We start from the raw sequence: 20,375 nt of genomic DNA on the forward strand, positions 1-20,375 counted from the left end.
TAAAATTGGATGTATACATTCAAAAAAACACACACTTACATTTAAAATCAAAAAGCTCACAAATATGTTCAATATGCTGCTGTGACAGCAGTAAAATAGTTAAACATTTAGTCTTGTTATGAATAACATATTCCAAAAACGTTTAAAAATGCACATTGTTCAACTTATAAAAACGGTTCAATTGTACCAAATTACTACAATCCATTGCAATATACTCATTTGTTTGGCAAGTTATTTAGTCCTGCACCAAAGTACCCACATAATGCACTGTACCCAGATCCTGTACCGTGCAGCAACAAAGGTATACACAGGACTGCACAATCATAACCAATTATGAAAATTTCTCGTAAAAAATAAACTGTGTTCATTGTATGCCATGGTACTTATTTACTTTTTTTTCTATAATTAATGTGCCGCAGTACCCTGTAGTGACAGAATTTATGAGCTGTCCAGTGTAGGTTTCAGAGGTATGATTTCTAACCATCTCAGCAAACACGCAAGACGTATCTTTCTCTTTCAGGCTTGAGAAATGCTGGATTCCCTTTTACACTTGCACACCTCAAACAGTGACCCTCTCCAGATTACCAGCCAAAACACTAACAGTGGCAACAGCTTTACGTTGGTGAATGCGCTTTCCTTCCAATCGATTGCGTCACATCCTTTTTGAGTCACAGGCCTCACAGCGATGTCAAAACGCCACAAAATATCCTGAACCTTATCAGAAGGCTACATACAGCTTAAGGCCCAGCCACCGCCGTGTGTGTGCGTGTGTTCCGCAGGCTGGCTCAAAACTTGAGTGGTTTACGACACAATTTCCTTGCAATACACTACCAAATAATTACATATATAATAAGCCTTTCTTATGAGTAAATACAGTACCTAGTTTCATAACAGCACTCCAGCCAATTGTTTAGAGTTCTTCTTTAGAGGGGGAAGGAGGGTTAGCAATCACACGCTTCCTTAACTCCCTCTAGCTATGTCTCTTGAACCAACACTGGCAACACGAATCTGCTCCACAGTAGTAGTGCTTTGGCTGGCATTACTTTTTGTCTCGAACAATGTTTGGCATGTACGTTTCATTGTGCATATACTATGCAGTCAGCCCACCTATGAAAATAATATGGGTTTTCACAACTACACTGCTATCTGGCAGGCTGTAACAATAATAATTTCAGTATTTCAGACACTAAACATTTTCAATCAGTTCAAAGCTCATCTATGGGTTGACTCATGTCATACCTCCAAGGTCAATAAAAGGAGTACCATTTTGTGAAATATCAACATTGTTATTCTTATGAAGAGACTAGCCCCATCATACAAGTGTGGACTTCACACCGGTGGCTTCGTAGGGTTCCGAACAGATGAGCCCTGCGGCATGCTCATTTAAGAATTTCGCTTTTGAGAAATGTTCCAAAATCGCAATGCTGTTGTGCAGCAAGGCAGTGTATTACATAGATGTCGCATCTTAAAGTAATGAACTAAGAAACTTGTATTTTTTAAATGCCATAACATATATCTTACTCTTCTGAAAAATTGGCATTTCATGAATAACACTGCTTTAAAAGAAAATTATTTTTTTAATATAATAGGAAACATTTTTGGCAATGGCCATTCATCATGGCACATAAATTGAGAGACCAGAGAGAATTAATAAGGTTTGGAGACTGCACTTAACATCATGGGGCCTGGTTAGACTTAAATCTCTCTGGCAAATGTGCTGTAAAGGTCATTAACCGAAACGTCGGTTATTATATACTCACTTAAGGAAATGTAATTTACCAACGTGTTGAGAATGTTTGCTTATAGTCCTTTTGCCATGCTGCCAAAGCAGCATCAACAAATAATTGATTATTCAAACAGTCTTACAATCCTTCAAAACGCAATATGCACTGTGAAGTAAAGACACACAAATATTGCCTTTTATCATTTTTCCTCTGGTTTGTGGGGTGGTGGTTCAGGGTGGAAATGCTATATTCATATTCTTTGGGTCTTTCGGTAAAGTCACGTAGATAGGTTAAAAGAAAATAACAAAATAACAGAAAACTACGGCATTTCGATCGCAACACAAGCGGTCGTCATCAGGAAAAGGGGGGTTAGCTTCTAAAGAAAACTGCTTATAAAGGTTTGAAATGGGCATAGCCCACATGTCAGCAGCCAATGGCAATGTAAGTGGTGGGCAGCGACTGCTGCGGTGGTGGGCTTTCCACCAATCAAAGGGCTGCCAGGCAAAAATTAGCATGTCAATGCAAGACCACCGAGCATCCTCCACGGCAAGTGCGCCAAGGTGACTTTGTTAATGTAAGAGATTAGCATGTTCATGGAAGATCGCCGAGCATCCTCCACAGTGAGCGTGCCAAGGTGGCTATGTTAATGTAAGAGATTAGCATGTTAGTACAAGATCGTGAAGCAGCAGCCTTGAGGATGGCGTTCGAGGTAGCTGTGTTGGTGAGAAATTTAATCTGTTAATGTAAAAAAATCAGAGCCAAAAATAACAACTAACATCGGAAGGTGGTAGGCTGGGAACACCACAACCAGTTATGACTTAAACTGGTTAATAACGTCCTTCCAATGATTGCTCAGTTTGAACCCATCTTCTTGGTTGAAATTGTGTCTGTGTTTACATATATATAGATGGCTTCATGAACGAATTTTTGTTGATAGCCAGTGAGTTTGCAAAGTACCTTCATGGAAATGCTGTTAGTCAACAGTAGGCAACACAGTTATTTGTCAACTGCAGATCTGTAACCATCATAATTTGGCTTTCTCGAGCAGAATAACCTCCAAGGTGGAAAGAGGCAATATAATTATATACTGTATTATAATAAATAACCTGGATTTTCTACACTGAGCCATACTAACCATGGGGGTATATATACGTGAAATAATGAGTTGCTACACTTCACAAAAGCACAACACAGCAAATCTATGAAAATAAAATTCACAAAAGTTATCTAACAAGAAAGGCATCTTAAGGCAGGTGTTAGACCACTATACTAGACTAAACAAATCCATAGCAAGGGACTTGTGTGTATGTATGTGAAAGTAAGGATCGCTGCACGACACTAAAACACAAAAAAACAGCGTTAAACGGGCAAGCCCTGTAACACTACTCAATGAAAAAACGTCATTAAATATTGATATTCTCCCAAAATTAAGAGCATACTATATCAAAGTTAACCGCTGCGCATCTCCAACAATATTGCTTCTTTTAATTACAAGCTTACTAGAGATCTTGACGTGGCGCTTTGTGGGCACTTGCACACATAGGCTTGGGCCACTTTTCGAAAGTGGGAACGTTATGCACTTGAGCGAAAACATGTGGACTGTTGTCATGCACTTGGCAGCCGGGTTGAAAGGTTGAAGGTCACAACTTACAGAGCACATAGCTTGTAGGATCTAGGAGATGCAAGTTAAAGTTTTAATAAATGCGAGCGGTAATCATTTTTACATTACGATTAATGCTAGCCTACCCAGTTACACGGCCACAAGGCAATTGTTGTGATAATATAGTTACATATTTATCAAAATCTGTATTTGAGGCAAGCAAAGGGATCAAATGTAATCATAGATGGCGCAGTTCCGTCCAGCAAGTTGAACCAAAAATGCAGGGAGATGCATGCTTTACACGCGGCAGAGTGTAGTCCTGTAACATGCAAGTCTAGGGCTACAGCTGAACATACAAAATGTCCAACATGTCTTGGGATCTTTCAACTACTTAGGTTACAATAAGGTCTATTATAGTACTGGAATTCTAAAATAAAAATCGGAAGAACTTCCATATATTAAAATCTATTCATGACAGATCAGATTACTAGAATGTTACTAACATGGAAGATATTTGAAATAAATTAAAAGAATGTTTATCTGGGTATTATATAGCAGCTTTTAAATCATTACCAAAATAGATTAACCAGACGGTTAACATTAATAGAGTATAAAATACTTCCATATATGCCATGGGGATCGAAATAGTAAAAAAATACAAAGCTAATATTCATAAAATATATTCATAAATACCAATATAAATAATATCATTCTGTATAATTATGTATAAGGCCAGTAACTTCTGGGTAAATAAGTTATATTACTGAACAGTCTAAATTTACTATACTGTACATTACAGCATTACACACCAATTTATGTTCAGTATAAATCGATACTGCAGCAAACAATGCATTGTCAACATGTTGATACAACGCATGTACTTTGCATGACAACTTAAAATGCTATGTACACAAAACTTGTGTGATATTTGAAAGGTGCATGTGTGGGAAATTGTGGCACACGGAGAGACAAACGATTTCAGTATCCAAGCGCTTTATCAACGTTAATCACAGGTCAAGTTTGATAACCTTAAACAAGTCAGCCAAATGTGAATACAACATAGGCCCAAGGCCTGTTGAAATGTATTGCTTTAAAAGCCAGTGACTCATTTCCTTTGTACAGTCCATGCCCTGACACCACTGGTTAATACTAGCAAAGACATTATCTGCCTAGAACACTCCTCAAAGTGCACAGAATGATAATACAAAATAAAGATATATCTTACCGGATGCATCAAGTAAACTATAAGCACAGCTCTGACTCATCTTGATCGATTCATATGTCAAAGCCATGCATAAGAATCTACGGCAATGTATAATGTTCTCTGTATGTACACACCCGGGCACTTGCGCAAAGGGGGAAAAAAACTTTACAAATTGTGCCCAGGGATCTGGTTTACATCATGACATTGTGACCTAAATTAAGCGTGGCAATAAAATGAGTTTATATTAGAAAAGTGTTTAAATAGTGCAGTATTACCAGATTTATTTTGTGACACGTTAACCGACTACAACAAGACCCGCATTTACTTCCCAGGAAACGGATCACAATGCTTCCTTGGGGTGCTGCTGCTGCTGCTGGGGGATTGGGTTTCTGCGAGGGCAGGGCAGGGCACTGCAGGCTTCTTGCAGTGCACGCACAACTCAGAAGGGTAAATAATTATTTTTTGTTGACATTAACTTAAAGGTTATTAGGCACAATTGAGTGAATTAAACCAGATTTTACTGTACAGGAAGCATGTCCATTGATGTACCTTATAACCTAAAGCTAGCACGGAGTGTCATTGTGAATTTATAATGCACCAATTAATAGAGATTAGGCTTAAAAGGTGCCTGGTCCAATTACCTGAAAGAAACTACAATTTAGTCCATACCACTCTTCCTAGAAATAACACAAATATAGTTAAGCGTTCAATTAGCTAAACCAAGTACTATGTACTACTGTACGTTGCCAGGGAAACTAAACACTCCAATATTTTGTGCACTAATATCAATTAGTGCACAAAATAGCACATTTCAAGCACCAGAAGGCAAGTGGCAACAAATGCAAAGACAGGCCTAAATTTATAACACACAAAAAACTATTTCACATAAAAAGACACAATATGCATAACTTAACGTTATACATTGAAACATGGACGATATGAAAGGGATGTATAACTGCATGAGAGATAAAATAGAGCGAAAAAATACGTTTCAGTCGCAGTGCATTACAGAATCCAAAGAAGTTAGGTTCCATTAGCATCTAGATTCAGTTTCTCCCAACTATCCTGTTACAAGCCATGTGCAAACAGCTCACATGTTCTAAACGAGAGCACGCAATCTGAATAGACTGCTGCGCAGCCTCGTATGCTGCATGCAAAGGCATGTTTGGCTAGGCCGCTGATGCAAAGTTCCTCACTTCAGCTGCAACACGGTTCAGTGAAATGCATCACTTTATTCACTCTCCTGTGTCGTACTGTGTGCAGCAACCCATTTGTCAAGATGTTACCATTTTGGTAGATGTAACCATAGATGGCATTGTGGAACAAACTCTCAAAAACATTGCTCCGTACATATACATATAAGTACATACACACGCATTTATTAAACAAATATATCGTTTAATTTTGTCGCGAGATATTAAACATGGTGCTTTGTGCTCGCACTTAGGAAGGGATGCCTGGACTCACAAACTGCTCTTGTTATTTGTACCACTTTCAGGATGCCTTTGTATCTCACGTTTACACAATGTACTGTACTGTACCAGATCAAGTTTTTAGGGCTTCTTCAGTCGAGTGAAACTGCAGACAAATCTTATATCATTGTCACCATTGTGCATGGCCAGGAATTGTACGTAGGAGGCTGAGATCGGGCCAGCAATGGGCTACCCACTGAGCCACCCTTCCTCATTACGCGTACGTGCATATGCACTTGTGACTACAAATTCAAATAGGCATTACCGAGCCACCCATTGTTCCTCATTGTAAACACGTATACGTGTGCGTGTGATTACACTGCCAAATTCAAATGTGTCCTTTGCACCATTGTCCATGCTAATAAATGCTGAAACAAATGGGATGTTTACCTACACCAAGTCACTATCTACTTTCTCATTGAACCCAACACCAGAGCTTCAAATTGCACAGGTTCAGACCGAGTGTAAACACCGAATATAATGCGATGCGCATTCCAGAGTGTTAAATTCCAAGGAAGGTACCGCAACGATAGAGTCTAATTTTTTAGACTGCATTTTTTTTCTCTCCAAAGAAATGTCTGAGAAGCCCACCCCCAAAAACTGGGTTATACTGTAATCGGTACAATCCCAGAAAATTACTATTGTAACGTAGCATACATTATAATTACACAGAAATGCATACCTACATTGGAAGTGGAATGAGGAAGAACAAAAAAGGTTTTCAGTTGATGGATTATTGCATGTTTTGCAGAGCCATGTAAGTCTGCTTATGCAAAGCAATTCAGTCTCCATTTGACAGTCATATTACACAAAATGTAAAAGCGCATATTTTGAAGTGTATTTAATGTTCAATTTAAAGTTCTTTACATTCCCATGCTATTGATTACACTACAGCCAGAAAAAACGGTGATTAAATATTCAGGGTCAATAACTAATTTTAAAAGTTACAAACCATTTAATTATACAATGTGATCCCATTTAACCTTCCTACTTAGTACTTTTAGTGTTGACTGTCAATCATAGCGATTTTTGTCAATGTACCCTCCAAGTTCCATGTGTAAGTAGCATTTCAAAAAGGCTGCATGCGAAAATGCTATTCATAATCGTAGGCTGGTTTAGTGAGCAACATTTTAATGCAGTGGAGCCCATAAGCGTGTACTATTTACAACCGGCTTTGGATGCCAGCGTTGGTGTTACCTTAGCATATGGCATTGACAGATCACAAGCATAAATCTACAGTAGACCTGCATTTTTGGACATGGTAAGCTGACCTCATTTTCTCACAGGAATGATGACGCGGGAATATATTATAACAAAACTCCATTAACCTACTGAAATTATATCCATAATTCACTGCACAATTAAACACGTGTGAAGTTCACGCAAAAAGGTACACACCTACGCAAATAAGGCTATTTTAATCAGTCCAGCAGAAATGAACGTGCATCACCGGGATTGCAGTTCATTAATGAAAATTCCACGTATCAATGTTTAAGGTGGCTAAAGAGATTGCTATGATTATGCTGTGGACCTTTATGCAAATCACAAAGCGGTAAATATTACATGTGCAAATATCCCAAATAGAAATTGCATTGCTCTCATGGTAATTAAAGGTAAAAATGTTACGTGACATGAGGTAGTCCTAGAACCAGCAATATTGTACGGCTGAACGGGCACTCCTTGGTTTCCATTTTGAAAAAATTAAATGAAATTTGCAATTAACTAGTGTGCCCCCAAAATAAAATGCATTTTAAAATCAATATTACGCACATGAGCATTTTAAAAATGACCAATAATATTTAAATATCTGCTAATTTAAACAACATAAAATATACCATACATTATATGCATGGTTATTTGTAGGAGATTGGAAATCCACTGCCTAGTGAAGCAAATTATTACCAAGACTAATTAATACAAATTACTGTGCATTTAAAAACACAGAGGGAGGAAACACATTAGCACAGGAAATAAACAGTTCACTCCAAGGCATGTGAAATCTAATAATAAGCATGCTCCTCTGCAGACATATTCCTACACAAATTACTCACTTAAAACATTCAAGGGGAATATGAAATATACACATAAGCAATACCTTTTCATTAACGTAGCACAAGAAGATGGTACTTACAAATGCATTCGTTAATAATCGTAACACGAGTAACCAGGAAACAGCTGAGATCCATCCTATCATTTACAGTGTGATCCTTGATGACAGCACATGTCCCATGCCAATACAAAATGCATAAATAGTGCAAATCATACTCCCAAATTCAGCGGGAAAACCTTCTAAACATAGCGCTGATAACATTGTGGTCCAAGCATATTTTTACCCAAAAACACATATTTGTACATTTTCTTTCCATAATAAAATTAATTAGCAGGAAATCAATACATAAACATAACCAAGCCGTCGGTGATCACATGCATTCCTAGTATGTAAGCTGGCTGCCCATGGTACACAAAAAGTTAAAACCATTTAATCGGTAATCATTCACAGCTTTGTTATTATAAAACACAATATTTATCACTTGCATATAATGGTCGAGAATCTAAACGGTATTCGTCCGATACTGCAGCTACACATAAAAAAATATCATTATCATGCGTTTCACTTTGGCTCTTAACTGTTAAATAGATGAGACTCATGCGCATTAAGAGTTATATTTGTACCCCAAAACCCATCAAATACTGTACTGCACTGCCTTCAAAAATGCCTATTAGTGCGGCGGTGTCCAAGTTAACGCTGGCCAGATTTTGATCCAAGGTGCTCCTATCTCAATGGGCTTTTATCCCTTCACATACGTTATATATTTGTGCTGCCAAAGGTGTTGGCTGAAAAATGACTGGTCCATACGAACCCATCACCAACACCGCAGTGTCGCACTGCGCACACAAGCTGGCTTTTTTCACACAAGGATAAACCTTAATAATAGTAATGACATTGATGATGATGATCAAAAGCGATACATTCTCATAAGAGGGGAGAGGGGGGGGCAGCAAACCTTTTGGTCGGTGGCCTCATCCTGACCGCCTCCAGCCGCTTGCCGTTTTCTCCTGGTAGATCTGAGGGCCCTTTCCATCTGCGGCATGGCTCCAGGCCTGGAGAATGGTTCAACATTTAATTGTCAGACGCCTTAGTTTTATCTGACAACTGAACGCCAAAAATGAACGGGGTGGGGGGCACACAAGTCACTTGCCCAATCCCACCACAAAATATACATTTTAATCTCACGGATAACCATCACGTACACAAAAAATATCACTCTCTGTAAGCGCGCACACTATCACCGTGGCAAATGAGACCATTTCTGACTCGTAAAGCCCTAAAACACCCCCAAGGGGCTTAGCCATCCGTGTTATTATTACTACAACCACCACTTTATAACGACGACAGTGTACAGTGAGACCATACAAAGCGACACCAGTCATACACACCGCAAGCAATAATACAGGCAAAGCAGAGTAGCCTTCGAAAGCCCTCTCCATCAAAGATCACCACCCCCATAAAACAAAACAGTTTCACTTCGAAAATAAAACCCAAAACGTAAACGAGCCGAGACTATAACACCAACAAAAATCCCCCTTCTTCGTGTCTTGTGACAATCCCTTCACAGGCCGACCACGAACATTATTACACTCACACAATCTGCGATTCAACACACACACAGCGACGTATGTCTCGTTCGGAGACTTAACACATTCCCCCCCCATACGTTAACGTTGTGTTGTTGGGTATTTGTGTGTGTGTGTGTATTACCTAAACGTGCGAATGAAAAGCAAGTTACGATGAATAACAAGAGAGAGCGAACCCGATAAGCGCCGTGACGTGGACTGCTGCTGCTGCTATTGAGTAGCGAGACGAAGGCGAAGAGGGAGGCCGGAATGGAGGAAGGCCTTTGGGGCGTCACGAAGTCACAAAAGGGCCTCGGCCACACAACAAAAACCTTCGCCCCGGCTCGCCCAAACACCACATATACACACACACACACATATACACACACACACCACACGGCTTGAAAAAAAACCCACAAGCTCGCGGCCATTCCACGATCGCAACACCGCAAACAACAAGGCCGAGAAACCCGGCGGTGGTGATGGTGGTGGGGGGGGGGTGAGAAGCCCCAGAGAGGCAGGAACCCACCGCCGCGCTGCTCCCCTCCTTGCAAATGGAGCTCTGAGAAGTCTCGCCTCAGCACTCGTCGTTCTTGTGGTTTGTTTAGATGATAAAGGACCGCGTTACGACAGCCGTGAACGAAGCCGCCGACTCGGTTTGGTCGCCGCCGCCGCAGCCGCCGCTGCCGCCGTCGTCGTTGTCGAGGGTGGGGTAGAGAATTCGCGTTTCCCGTCTCCTTTACTCAACACGAAGCGAGCGTCTCTCCTCCTCCCTCTCGCCACTGCCGCCTGTGACGACGATCCATCAAACTCCCGATTTCGACACGACGACCGCCACGAGCCTACTCATCATCGCGGCCCTTGTTGTTTTTAACCAACACCGTCGGAAGAAAACTCTCTCTCTCTCACACACACTCTCTAGCCACGATCAATGGCCGTGCTAGCGAGAATTGACGACGCCGCTCTCTTCGCGTGCGAGCGAACGAGAGGCGCTGTTGCGTGCGCGGTGCGTGCGCGGTGGTTGTGTGCGGAGGGGTCGAGGCGTCTCCTTGTTCGCCCGCCGGGACTGAGGGGGAGGGGGAACGACCGCCCACCTACCCCGGTAGACTCCTCCCATTTACCACGAGGCCCCGCCCCTTTACCCCACCCACCACCGGTCACATGATCCATCCCACCAATCCCCGCTGCCCCAACGACGCTGAGTGTGGCCCCTCCCACCCACCGACCCCGATAGACTCCTCCCCCATCCGTTAAATGACGAGGCCCCGCCCACCGTTCGCAGGGCTCCGCCCACCTACCCCGGTGCCCCTCCCTCACCTACCCCGCCCACTTTAACCAAAGCCACCACTGGGTCCCTCCAACCTACAACAAAGGTCCCACTCACCCATTCCGAATCCCACAGGCCCAACCCAGGTCGCACCGCAACCCCCTTGCCCCTACTATGTGATCACACTAGTCTACCAAACCGGGGTCCCTTTCCACTTCAGCACGAAGAGCCTCTGCCATTAAGGAAACCGGGGTACCCTCCCACCCATGACCAAGTCCCACCCATTCACCGCCCACCCACTAAGCCGTGGACCAGTTCCCTCCGGATCTCACCAACCCACCAACGCACCAGATGAACCCTCGAGCTACAAACCCACACTAGGCCCCACCCCTGGTCCCACCCACCATGTACTGTATATGAATCCTCAAACCATACTTCTGATTATCCCACTCCACCTCCAAAGCCTCGTGTTCCCACGCACCGCCCCCAGCTGTCAGCCATCCCAGGACCCACCCAAAACATGCTGGTTCATCACCCTCCAAGCATCCATTCTGGAGTCTCTCCCACTAACCACAGAGTCCTATTCCATCATCTCTGTGTCCCACCCACCCACAAATCAACCCCATCACCCAGCCCCCCGTTCTGTCAACCACGGGTCCAACAAACCCACCTCCACGATTTCCCACCCACCACAATTCGCTCCCTTGCTACGGGTCCAACAAACCCACCTCCACGATTTCCCACCCACCACAATTCGCTCCCTTGCTACGGGTCCAACAAACCCACCTCCACGATTTCCCACCCACCACAATTCGCTCCCTTGCTACCCATCCTGTTGCCTCCACCCTTCCACTCATGGCCCCCACTGCACATGCTCGACAGCGATTCAACATACCTGTCAACCCATACGGTTTACTCGTATTCTTGTACAGGGAAACAGAGTAAAATTGTTCTATTGTTTTGTGTTTCTCCCTTGTGATAGGACTGTAGGATGAACATTGAGATGTATAAAGGCACGGGTGACCAATAAGGTCTAAATTGGTCTTTGATGAGGTAGGTAGTGATAAGGGGTTGACAGGTATGTATACACGAAACACAAAATACAAAGATTCCCCTTATAGCCATAACATTGTTGGGGCAAGTGCTATTTGCGAGTAACCTTTAGGTAATCACGACACACGAAGGGATGGGTAGCCAGCACCACACCACCTCTGTCTCTATGGCTGATTACACACCGCACGGTGTTCTTATTTAAGGATGAGTCAACCTAGGGGAGGCCCAGAAGTGGTTCAGATATTCGTCATCGATGTTGGCCGTGTGCACGAATCGAACTTGGTATTTTGTGTAGTGGTGTTCGCTTACCATGACACTACCACTTCCCACGAAACATATACCCACCGACCATTACTTTCAAATCCTTCCCTCCACCAACCAGGTCCACATCCTTAATCTCAGGCAGGTCTCCTGAACTGTGAATGTATTCCCCTAACAGTATGTCATTAATAGACACGGGTTGGGTTTTTATTTTTGTGTTAATCAGTATGCCAAGTGAAGCGTTGGTTGGGAATTGTTGAAAGTAAACAAATGTTGCTCCCAGCACGTGGAGTGAAACGTCGAACATTATGGGGAACATACAGAACCCGCAAACACACATTTGCGAGTGAAGTAATTTCCCATGGGTTTACAAATTAACTTAATATTCACTTTTGGATTACATTTTATGCCAATTGTACTTTACTATAGGTGTATTATTTTTAACATGTAGTTTAAGATTATATATTTTTTTAAATCCATGTTTGGGGCGCCACTGAAGAGTCGTTAAATGCCTCGCCTGGTAGCATGGCATGTGTTTGAGTTTCCCTCTCCCCGTGATGGCTTGGATTTTTCATCTGGGTCCTCCTGTTTTTCCTTTCACATTTAGAATCAACATGCGTTTAAGACTATTTGGCTGCTATGCACACAAGCCACTTCGTCGATTGATCATTTGTGGCCAGGTCGTTTCTCAAAAAATGCTATATTGCTGTGGGCTTTACCTGGTCAAAGTGTACTTTTTTGGTATCCGTTTTGCTCATTTGTGCCCATATTGTCGTGTGCATGCATATTGTATTCTCATGCGAATGTTGCGTGCACATACTGTACCACCTATTTCAACGAGCTCACTTAATTTGAAGGGAACCGAAATTAAATCCAATAACCTGTTGCATATATTTACAATAAACCATGCTCAGAATACAGCAGTCGTCATTTTTACGTATATTTGTCATTTATGGACTACGCTTACGTAAAAATGTTCCGTTGACAATTGGGGAAACTAAACCTCACGGTTAATATTAACTGTGCTATGTAGTAAAAACCTAAAAATTGCATTTCGTTTGATGCCGTCGAAGCGTGCCCTGTACACAATGCAATGACCATCACTTAATGAATGCACGATGGGCAAGTCGCTACCAATTTTAACGACAGCACTGCCACACCACATTTGGTTACGCGAGTCTATAATTCACCATACCAGACGCCCGTTTTGAAAAGTCTGTCAATTCTGTACATTTTTCCTGTTAGTGGTCAATACATGGATAGCACTGAAAATGTAGGATTGCATTATCTTAACGCTCATGTCAGCAAGTGACATGGTGCTCCAAAATTGTTTAATCCGTACAGCAGAATGCTATCCACGTCAATCGATAGCTGGGCCAACGGCCTTTCAAATAGAGGCAAATATTTGCAACTTTAAACTTAACTGTACTAATTTGATGTGCAGAAGCCCACAGTTAAATGGTAGACACGTTTCCGTATTAAAACAGCGGGGTGGGCTGGTAGGAACGAATAACCAAAGAATATAAACATGTATTATTACACTTGTTTAGCCAGGAAAGCCCCACCGAGTCTAATTGTAGGGTCCTGCCAAGCGATGTTGCTACACCGAATCGGACGATACGAAGGGAGAGTGTGAGGCCTAGCTGTAGGCATTAGGCCGCTGTGAGTTAATTTATTATTAAAATGTTTTAATTATTTATTTAAAAGCTTTAAATGTAAATGTTTCTATTTAAAAACATCAGGGAATGTAACATTGTTAAACATTCACTCCCTTTCACACACGCGGGGGTACGATACGAAGGGAGAGTTGAGGCGTTGTTCGAGGCGCTGCGAGTTAGCTTTCAATTAACTTTTAAATGAAAATCAGGGAATAAGGGAATGTTACACTTGTTTAGCCAGGAAAGCGTCAGAGTCAAGGTGTTTGCAGTAGGGGGCGATGTTGCTACAGACGGACGATATAATCTGTTGTCGGCTGGTCCACTTCGTTCCTACCAGTATAATGTAGGTATATACCACCATTAGAGATTAATTCTAAATGTCAGCCAACCGGTAGCCTAAAAATGGTGCAAGTATTTGGTAAAAGTTGAACGGCAACAGTCAAAAAAGTTCAGACAGAATTAAGGCACCATGGTTCTCATTCAAGCAAGTCGAAGTTAGCCAATTTAAATTGTTTTATTGTAAATTGGAACCATTAAGAACAAGGTTAGGGCGACGCTAATAGAAAACCTGCACCATATTGACACTGGAGAGAAATCCAATCCACCTAAATTAGGCATGAATTCAGGACACATCCGTGCTATTTTTTATGAAAGTATATTCAGTTCAAGTTAAAATGAAAAGGTCCTTTGGACAAACTGCGTTATCTGCTGAATTAGGGAGGCCGTCAGATTAAAAAACGTCAACCCACCACTTGCATGCCCTCACACGACTTAACGCTGCAAGCCAACGTGGGTTAAGGCATCAATTCAGTTAGCTAAAAATTCCATTTTCCTGCATGCCTGTAGACATCATTAACCACCAATAGCAAATGTACAGCAAAAGTGTTGGCAAAGATGGCTCATCGGAAACGAATAATAATGTGGGACTTCGGTTTACAGCATGTCGTAAGTTTATTAAGAAGGCCAGTCCATTTTAAATTATCTTAATGTACACATCACCAAAAAGAATAAAAGATGTCACAAATCGCATGCTAACCAAGCAGTAATCGAGCATTAAAACCAGTTTGCATACATACCCTTACAAATCCTAAACATTTTCACACCATTACCACATTTTCTAGGACCAGGCTAACGTTACTGGCACCGGACTTATATTAAAAGTTCAATACTGAACGGTCAAAGCATTAAAGCTATTGTGTTGGGCAAAAGTTTCCAAGGTTGAAGTGTTAGGCTGCTCATTAGGCTCCAAGGTCAAATGTGCTCATTCAACTGCAACTTGGCACGAATTAGTCGAACCAAACGCCTGATGTGGCCAGTCAGATAACAGGCAGTTAAGCTATTAAGAACACACTTGGCCATTAAAATTCAGTTTCTGAAATGCAGAGAATTGCGTAAAGAAGAAACGTCATTTTATTCAAGTGAAATCAATAAAAATCAGTAAAAGTACAGAATGTAAAATAGATGATATAAAAGTGGAAATAAAAATGCATTCTAAAGATGGCAGGCTATATACACACACCAGCACATGGTGCTCAACAGTACACCTAGTGGCTCGGCAGCCATCCTGCAAAGTCTAATTACAAAAACTTTTCAAAATTAAATCAAGGGCATCAAGTCAACTGGCTTATTAACTTCCAGCACAATGGCAGAAACCTTGCAGTCCACTCCAAGTCTTTGCTGTACATTGGCGTTGGAATAAAGCTGTTTTACTTCTTCTCAAGATGTGGCTTTGCCAGGTCCTTCACCAGCTGGCACTTGAGCTGAGAAATTTTGCTGATGCTCATCATCTTGGTGCTGGCGTACTTGTTTCTCGTGGCCTGGTAAAAATAATGTCAGGGTTTTACCAAGAGACAAAGGCATTAAAAACACTTTACCGTTAATCTGTTAAGGTACCATTGCCCAACCCAAACATTAGGATTGGCTGCTGATAAGGCATTAGTTATGCAATGGACCTTTTACTGCTAGAATTGAAATTAATAATGCCAAAACACTTGCGCAGCTACATTTGGGAAAGGGTTGTCCATTTTTCATTAAGACAATTTAGAATTCGCGTCAGTCAGTAAGGACCCCCCCACCATTGCTGTAATTGGGGTTTATTAAATTACCCATCTAATTTTTTTCAAAAAGCTGCAACTATGAATAAACCCATTGCCAAGTAACAGGTTTAATTAACACAAGCACACACTGTGCCAATTAACAATCACGTACCATTTGCTTCGTCACTCCCTCGTTGACCTTCACTACATTCTTAGCAAGATGCTGGACAATAGGCATTAGCTCTTCTTCAGTGTAGGTCGTGTAGTATTGCAAATCCAGATTCTGAAAAGGCACAAGTACAAAATAGTCAATCATTGTTGAACAAGGGTCGTAACATTTCGCAATGACAACGTCACAAAGTCATACCCATTTGGAATCGTCCATGAGCTTCTGGGAGAGGTAGAGGGCGGCAGCAGCAATCTGAGATGGATGGAAGTGCACCATGTGGTAGTCAACCAGGCTGAGCTCCATCAAGTACTTGGCCAAGGTGTGTTTATCTGCATCAACCTAAAGGCAAAATGAATTCCAAACATTATGCAAAATATTACAGCCTGTTAAAAGGATATGAAAGGGGTAAAGTGCAAAAACTCACGCTGCCAGCCTTAGATGCCCGACGAAGGAAGTGTAGTGGGAGGGGGCGTCCAAGGTTGAACTTCAGCCCCAAAAGTATAGCCTGCTCCATGGCACGGATTTGAGCCTTTGTGTATGCATGGTCCGTGATGTAAACAAAGTCCTCCACCTCTGGGGAGTACATCTCCTCGTACTTGGCTGCAATGAACATTGCAGTCACACCCACCAGCTGCAGGCTTCCACTCAGCACCTCGTGGTTCTGCAAGACATGGATTTAACAGCCAAATTAGACCAAGGAACTATGCAATTCAAAAGTTAAGTCATGGGCCAGTCGTCAACTCCATTTGATGACTAGGGATACAAATCTAGCATTATGGCATTCACTTGAACTACCTACAAGTTGCAATTTAAGAGACTTGGGACAATTAAGAATCTCACCATTTGTCAACTTCTTGTAGCATTAAAATTAGAACCAACTGCACCACTCCTATCAGATCTGTACTGTACTAACGTTTCAGTATGCATACCACCTTCCAGCATTAAAAAGCACAACTTACAAATTTAATAACCACATTTGAAGCCCATGCTGTACACAACAAAATAGTCAACTTCAGGATGTAGACACAAAACAATATAATGTGCAGTTTGCAATTACGGTACTTTACAAGGCTGAAAAACAGGCACAACCTGCAGGTAGCGGTCAATGATGGAAACGGTGAGGTACAGAGTCTCCTGCAGCAGCCGAAACTTCATTTGGACCTGTACAAGCCAGTCAACGAGGATGGAACGCATGCGGCCATTTATCTTCTTTCCCTCCAGGTAGTTGGCTTGAACAAATTGTTCTTTCTAAAAAAGGAAACAAATGTGATGCATTAGTATAAAATTACACCTGCTTGTCCTGAAAGTCATTTTTTTAAATTTCAGTTTGCAATATACTGCTTCAGCTCAAATCATCACCTCCAGGGTCTTCATGTAAACATATATGTCCTTCACATATTCACTGCACAGCTGGGGGTTCGTCGCATCTTCCGCATCAATGTCCTGGATATTTATCAGTGCATCAGAGAAGGCTTGGCAGAGGTCTTCCTCCTTCTGAGAGATGTCCATAGCAATGGGCGAGGGCATCTGCAAAGTACCATTTCAAATAAAGGGATTTCATTTCAAAGGATGGCCAAAGTTAAGGCTAAATAAAAAAAATAGCAGTAGAGCAGTTAAAGTAAACTTGGTGTAGACTATTACACACTTCCTATGGGTTGAACTATTTGGCAACATGCAATGTCAGTCATAAAATGCATCGTGCATCTCAACAAAGCGTAAATATGGACAAACGGTGCAAATTAACGTTGTAATTTTTAATTAGAAAAAGCAACTGCTCATCGTCATTACTTTTCCACTTGCACACATTATTCCCATTTCAAAGTGCGAGTCGGTGCTATTTTAATAGGCCAAATGATTTGGTCATCCTACACCAGTACTAAGGAAACATGGTAAAGATTAAGGATACCAAAACAGCCCAAAGATCATTTCGGTAGATTTGTTTAAAAAACAGAGCATCATTACACTTGTGCATTATCAAGTGGGCACCCTACCTTTTCGAGCAGGATTCTTGCAGGCTTGCAAGCTGCCACAGGGGCAAGTGTAACCACGGGCACAACAGGAGCAGCAGGCACGATAGGCGCAGCAGCAGGAACGAGCGGCACCCTCACCACGGTCGACTTTGATCGGACCACTCTTGGCACCCGCTTGGCTACTGGCTCCTTAATCTGTGCAAAATTAATACCACAATAAGCACCCGAAATGTTTCAAATAACTTGTACGTGTATACGACTGCATTCAAATACATCTAAATCCAATATCCACCGAGGGGGTATTCATTAAAGCGTTCTTTAAAAGATGCAGATGCTTCAAATAAAAAGCAAAATTACACCAGTCTGTTTTTAAGAGCACGCCAATAGCATTTCATATAACACTCTTACTTTTAATGTCAGTTCAATTTCACCCACGCGAACACATGGATGGGCTGAAGGGTGAGTGCACGTGCGGATGTGGGCGTTGTAGACCTGCATCGTCTTTTTGTCGATCGCCTTGTTGGTATTGCTGCTGATATCACCGAGTGTCGCCCGCGCGGTCGGCTTCAGCTGTAGGCTGCCCTTCCTCGTCAGCCTGCCGGCCAACGCATTCTCAGAGGTTTCAACAGCCTGCAATTTAGGAGAAAGGGGGGGACGCGGCTTTCAATACAAACCCATAGAAACTGAAAACACACTGGACTACACTGCATGCGTTTGCGGGAACGTGTGAGCTCTATTGCCGATTCGGGGTCGCCAATGAATGTTAAATTGTTTAGATATTGCAGCACTAGCCACAAGGTAGTACCGCAGCCTAAAACGATTGTTACGCATAAAGCTCACATCAGCTCGGCTACCGGGATAGTGCGTTCATTAGAACGACATCGCACAAACGCTTCTGTTCACGTGCACATCGCTACGTGTACTACAAAACGCATAAAAGACGTAAAATATGCACCCCCAGGTTTAGCATCATAAAAGTCCACAATTATCTAGAACTATAGGTACAGCAAACCTCGTGCAGAGTACACCGCCACACCCCAGTGAGAGGGCCTCGTGGCCCATTGTTTAAAACCCAAGTGGCATCATTTGAATTTTAAAGCCATCATTAAGGCTGCACGTCCAATAGGAAACCTATTTTTAAGTAGAAACTAAAGACAAACGCAAGCTTTATGGACACGCCATGCTTTCGCCAGTTATGAAAAGCAACGTACGAGACATTATATTATTATACATTTAAAAACCACATTTCAACTAGCGCCAAACACCATAGGATTTAAGCTAGGTTAAATTCGCCATGTCGAGGGGTTAAATGTGGATAATATAGAGGTTCTATACCCCACCCTACATAAGCAATTCCATTACATAAAGGGCAGACGCGAAGACAAAGCTTTTATTAAAAATCGACGGAGACAATTAAATAAAAACCCACATCACGTCACTTATAAAAGCAGTCCAGGACCACGCATCGCTCCACTACTATCAATACAGTATAGCCACTAACCGAACAGAACAAAAACCTCATCCGTTAAACAACCTCAATTAGAAACAATACATTGGCGGTGTCGTTCAATGGGCCGTTTTCAGAGCACAACTAATGCCCACACCACCAAGTACTGTACTAGCATTATTAAACATCGTCGCTATTACCCCACCACCACAAAACATCACAGCGGCTCCGATCGAACCGGAGTACTCACGGCAGCACGACGAAGAGCCATGTTTGGAGGCTCGCTTGTGTCCCTCAAAAGAAATATAACGCGAAGCTGCTACTGCTGCTGCGGTGTAAAACACGAGTAGAGTACTAATATGATCTTTCAAACAGTCGACTTCGTCAACGCAACATAAGCCGAGGACGTGCTGCTACTGCGACCACCATCAAGCAAGGACAAGCCGCGACTGATGTCCTCGTTTCTCGTTACCGCTCGGGCTCAGATTCAAATATGCGACGCCGCGCCCTGATTGGTCGCTGCGGCCGGCCAGGTTTGATTTTGATTGGCTGGCGAGTCAACGGTCGGATACGTTTCCATGGCGACGCCAATTTCCGCTCGTTACGGCGGCTCGAAGGTGGACGAAACAAAAAAATTGGGGGGGGGGGGAGGGGTTCGGGGCTAATTTAAAATCGCGTTTTTAAAATAAAATAAACAATTGTGACGATTACATTTTTATTTAAAGCTTTCGTGACTGCAGGGATGCATGTTCTTGGTTCTTTCGATAAAACAATAAGAATTCTCATTTATTTTTATTTTTTTATATTTGTATTATTTTATTATTTCCCTTCTACGTGACTTTACCGAAAGAACCAAGAATATAATTGTGCCGATTGTAAATGAACAGTTGATTGTGTAA

General features: G+C 42.1%; 2 protein-coding genes across 2 annotated transcripts in view; both read right to left on the bottom strand.

Moving 5' to 3' along the window:
- The window catches only part of LOC133346474 (E3 ubiquitin-protein ligase arkadia-A-like), a 36,422-nt gene extending 25,753 nt beyond the window's left edge, over positions 1–10,669 (bottom strand). The window contains exons 1-2 of the mRNA XM_061558085.1: positions 10,145–10,669; positions 9,006–9,102 (exon numbers count right to left, since the gene is read on the bottom strand). Of these exons, the coding sequence (XP_061414069.1) occupies positions 9,006–9,092 (87 nt within the window). The 5' untranslated portion in view covers positions 9,093–9,102; positions 10,145–10,669. The remainder of the gene's footprint in view (positions 1–9,005; positions 9,103–10,144) is intronic.
- Positions 10,670–14,786: 4,117 nt separating this feature from the next.
- Positions 14,787–19,955, bottom strand: CCNB2 (cyclin B2). Its single transcript, XM_061558086.1, has 9 exons — positions 19,727–19,955; positions 18,522–18,659; positions 18,051–18,224; positions 17,419–17,586; positions 17,149–17,307; positions 16,484–16,720; positions 16,258–16,398; positions 16,063–16,173; positions 14,787–15,671 (listed from the first exon to the last, which is right to left on the bottom strand). The coding sequence occupies exons 1-9, from the start codon at positions 19,745–19,747 to the stop codon at positions 15,561–15,563; spliced, it is 1,260 nt and encodes a 419-aa protein (XP_061414070.1). The 5' UTR covers positions 19,748–19,955; the 3' UTR covers positions 14,787–15,560.
- Positions 19,956–20,375: the final 420 nt, after the last annotated feature.

Source organism: Lethenteron reissneri, chromosome 24 (assembly GCF_015708825.2).
Source record: "Lethenteron reissneri isolate LAM-NWPU_2019-01 chromosome 24, ASM1570882v1, whole genome shotgun sequence".
Classification (NCBI taxonomy): domain Eukaryota; kingdom Metazoa; phylum Chordata; class Hyperoartia; order Petromyzontiformes; family Petromyzontidae; genus Lethenteron; species Lethenteron reissneri.

Coding starts and splice junctions, on each gene's coding strand:
- CCNB2 (XM_061558086.1), bottom strand. CDS start 19,747: ATGGCTCTTCGTCGTGCTGCC. Junction 17,587..18,050: donor CAAGAATCCTGCTCGAAAAG/GTAGGGTGCCCA, acceptor GGTACTTTGCAG/ATGCCCTCGCCCATTGCTAT. Junction 16,399..16,483: donor GGGCATCTAAGGCTGGCAGC/GTGAGTTTTTGC, acceptor TTTTGCCTTTAG/GTTGATGCAGATAAACACAC.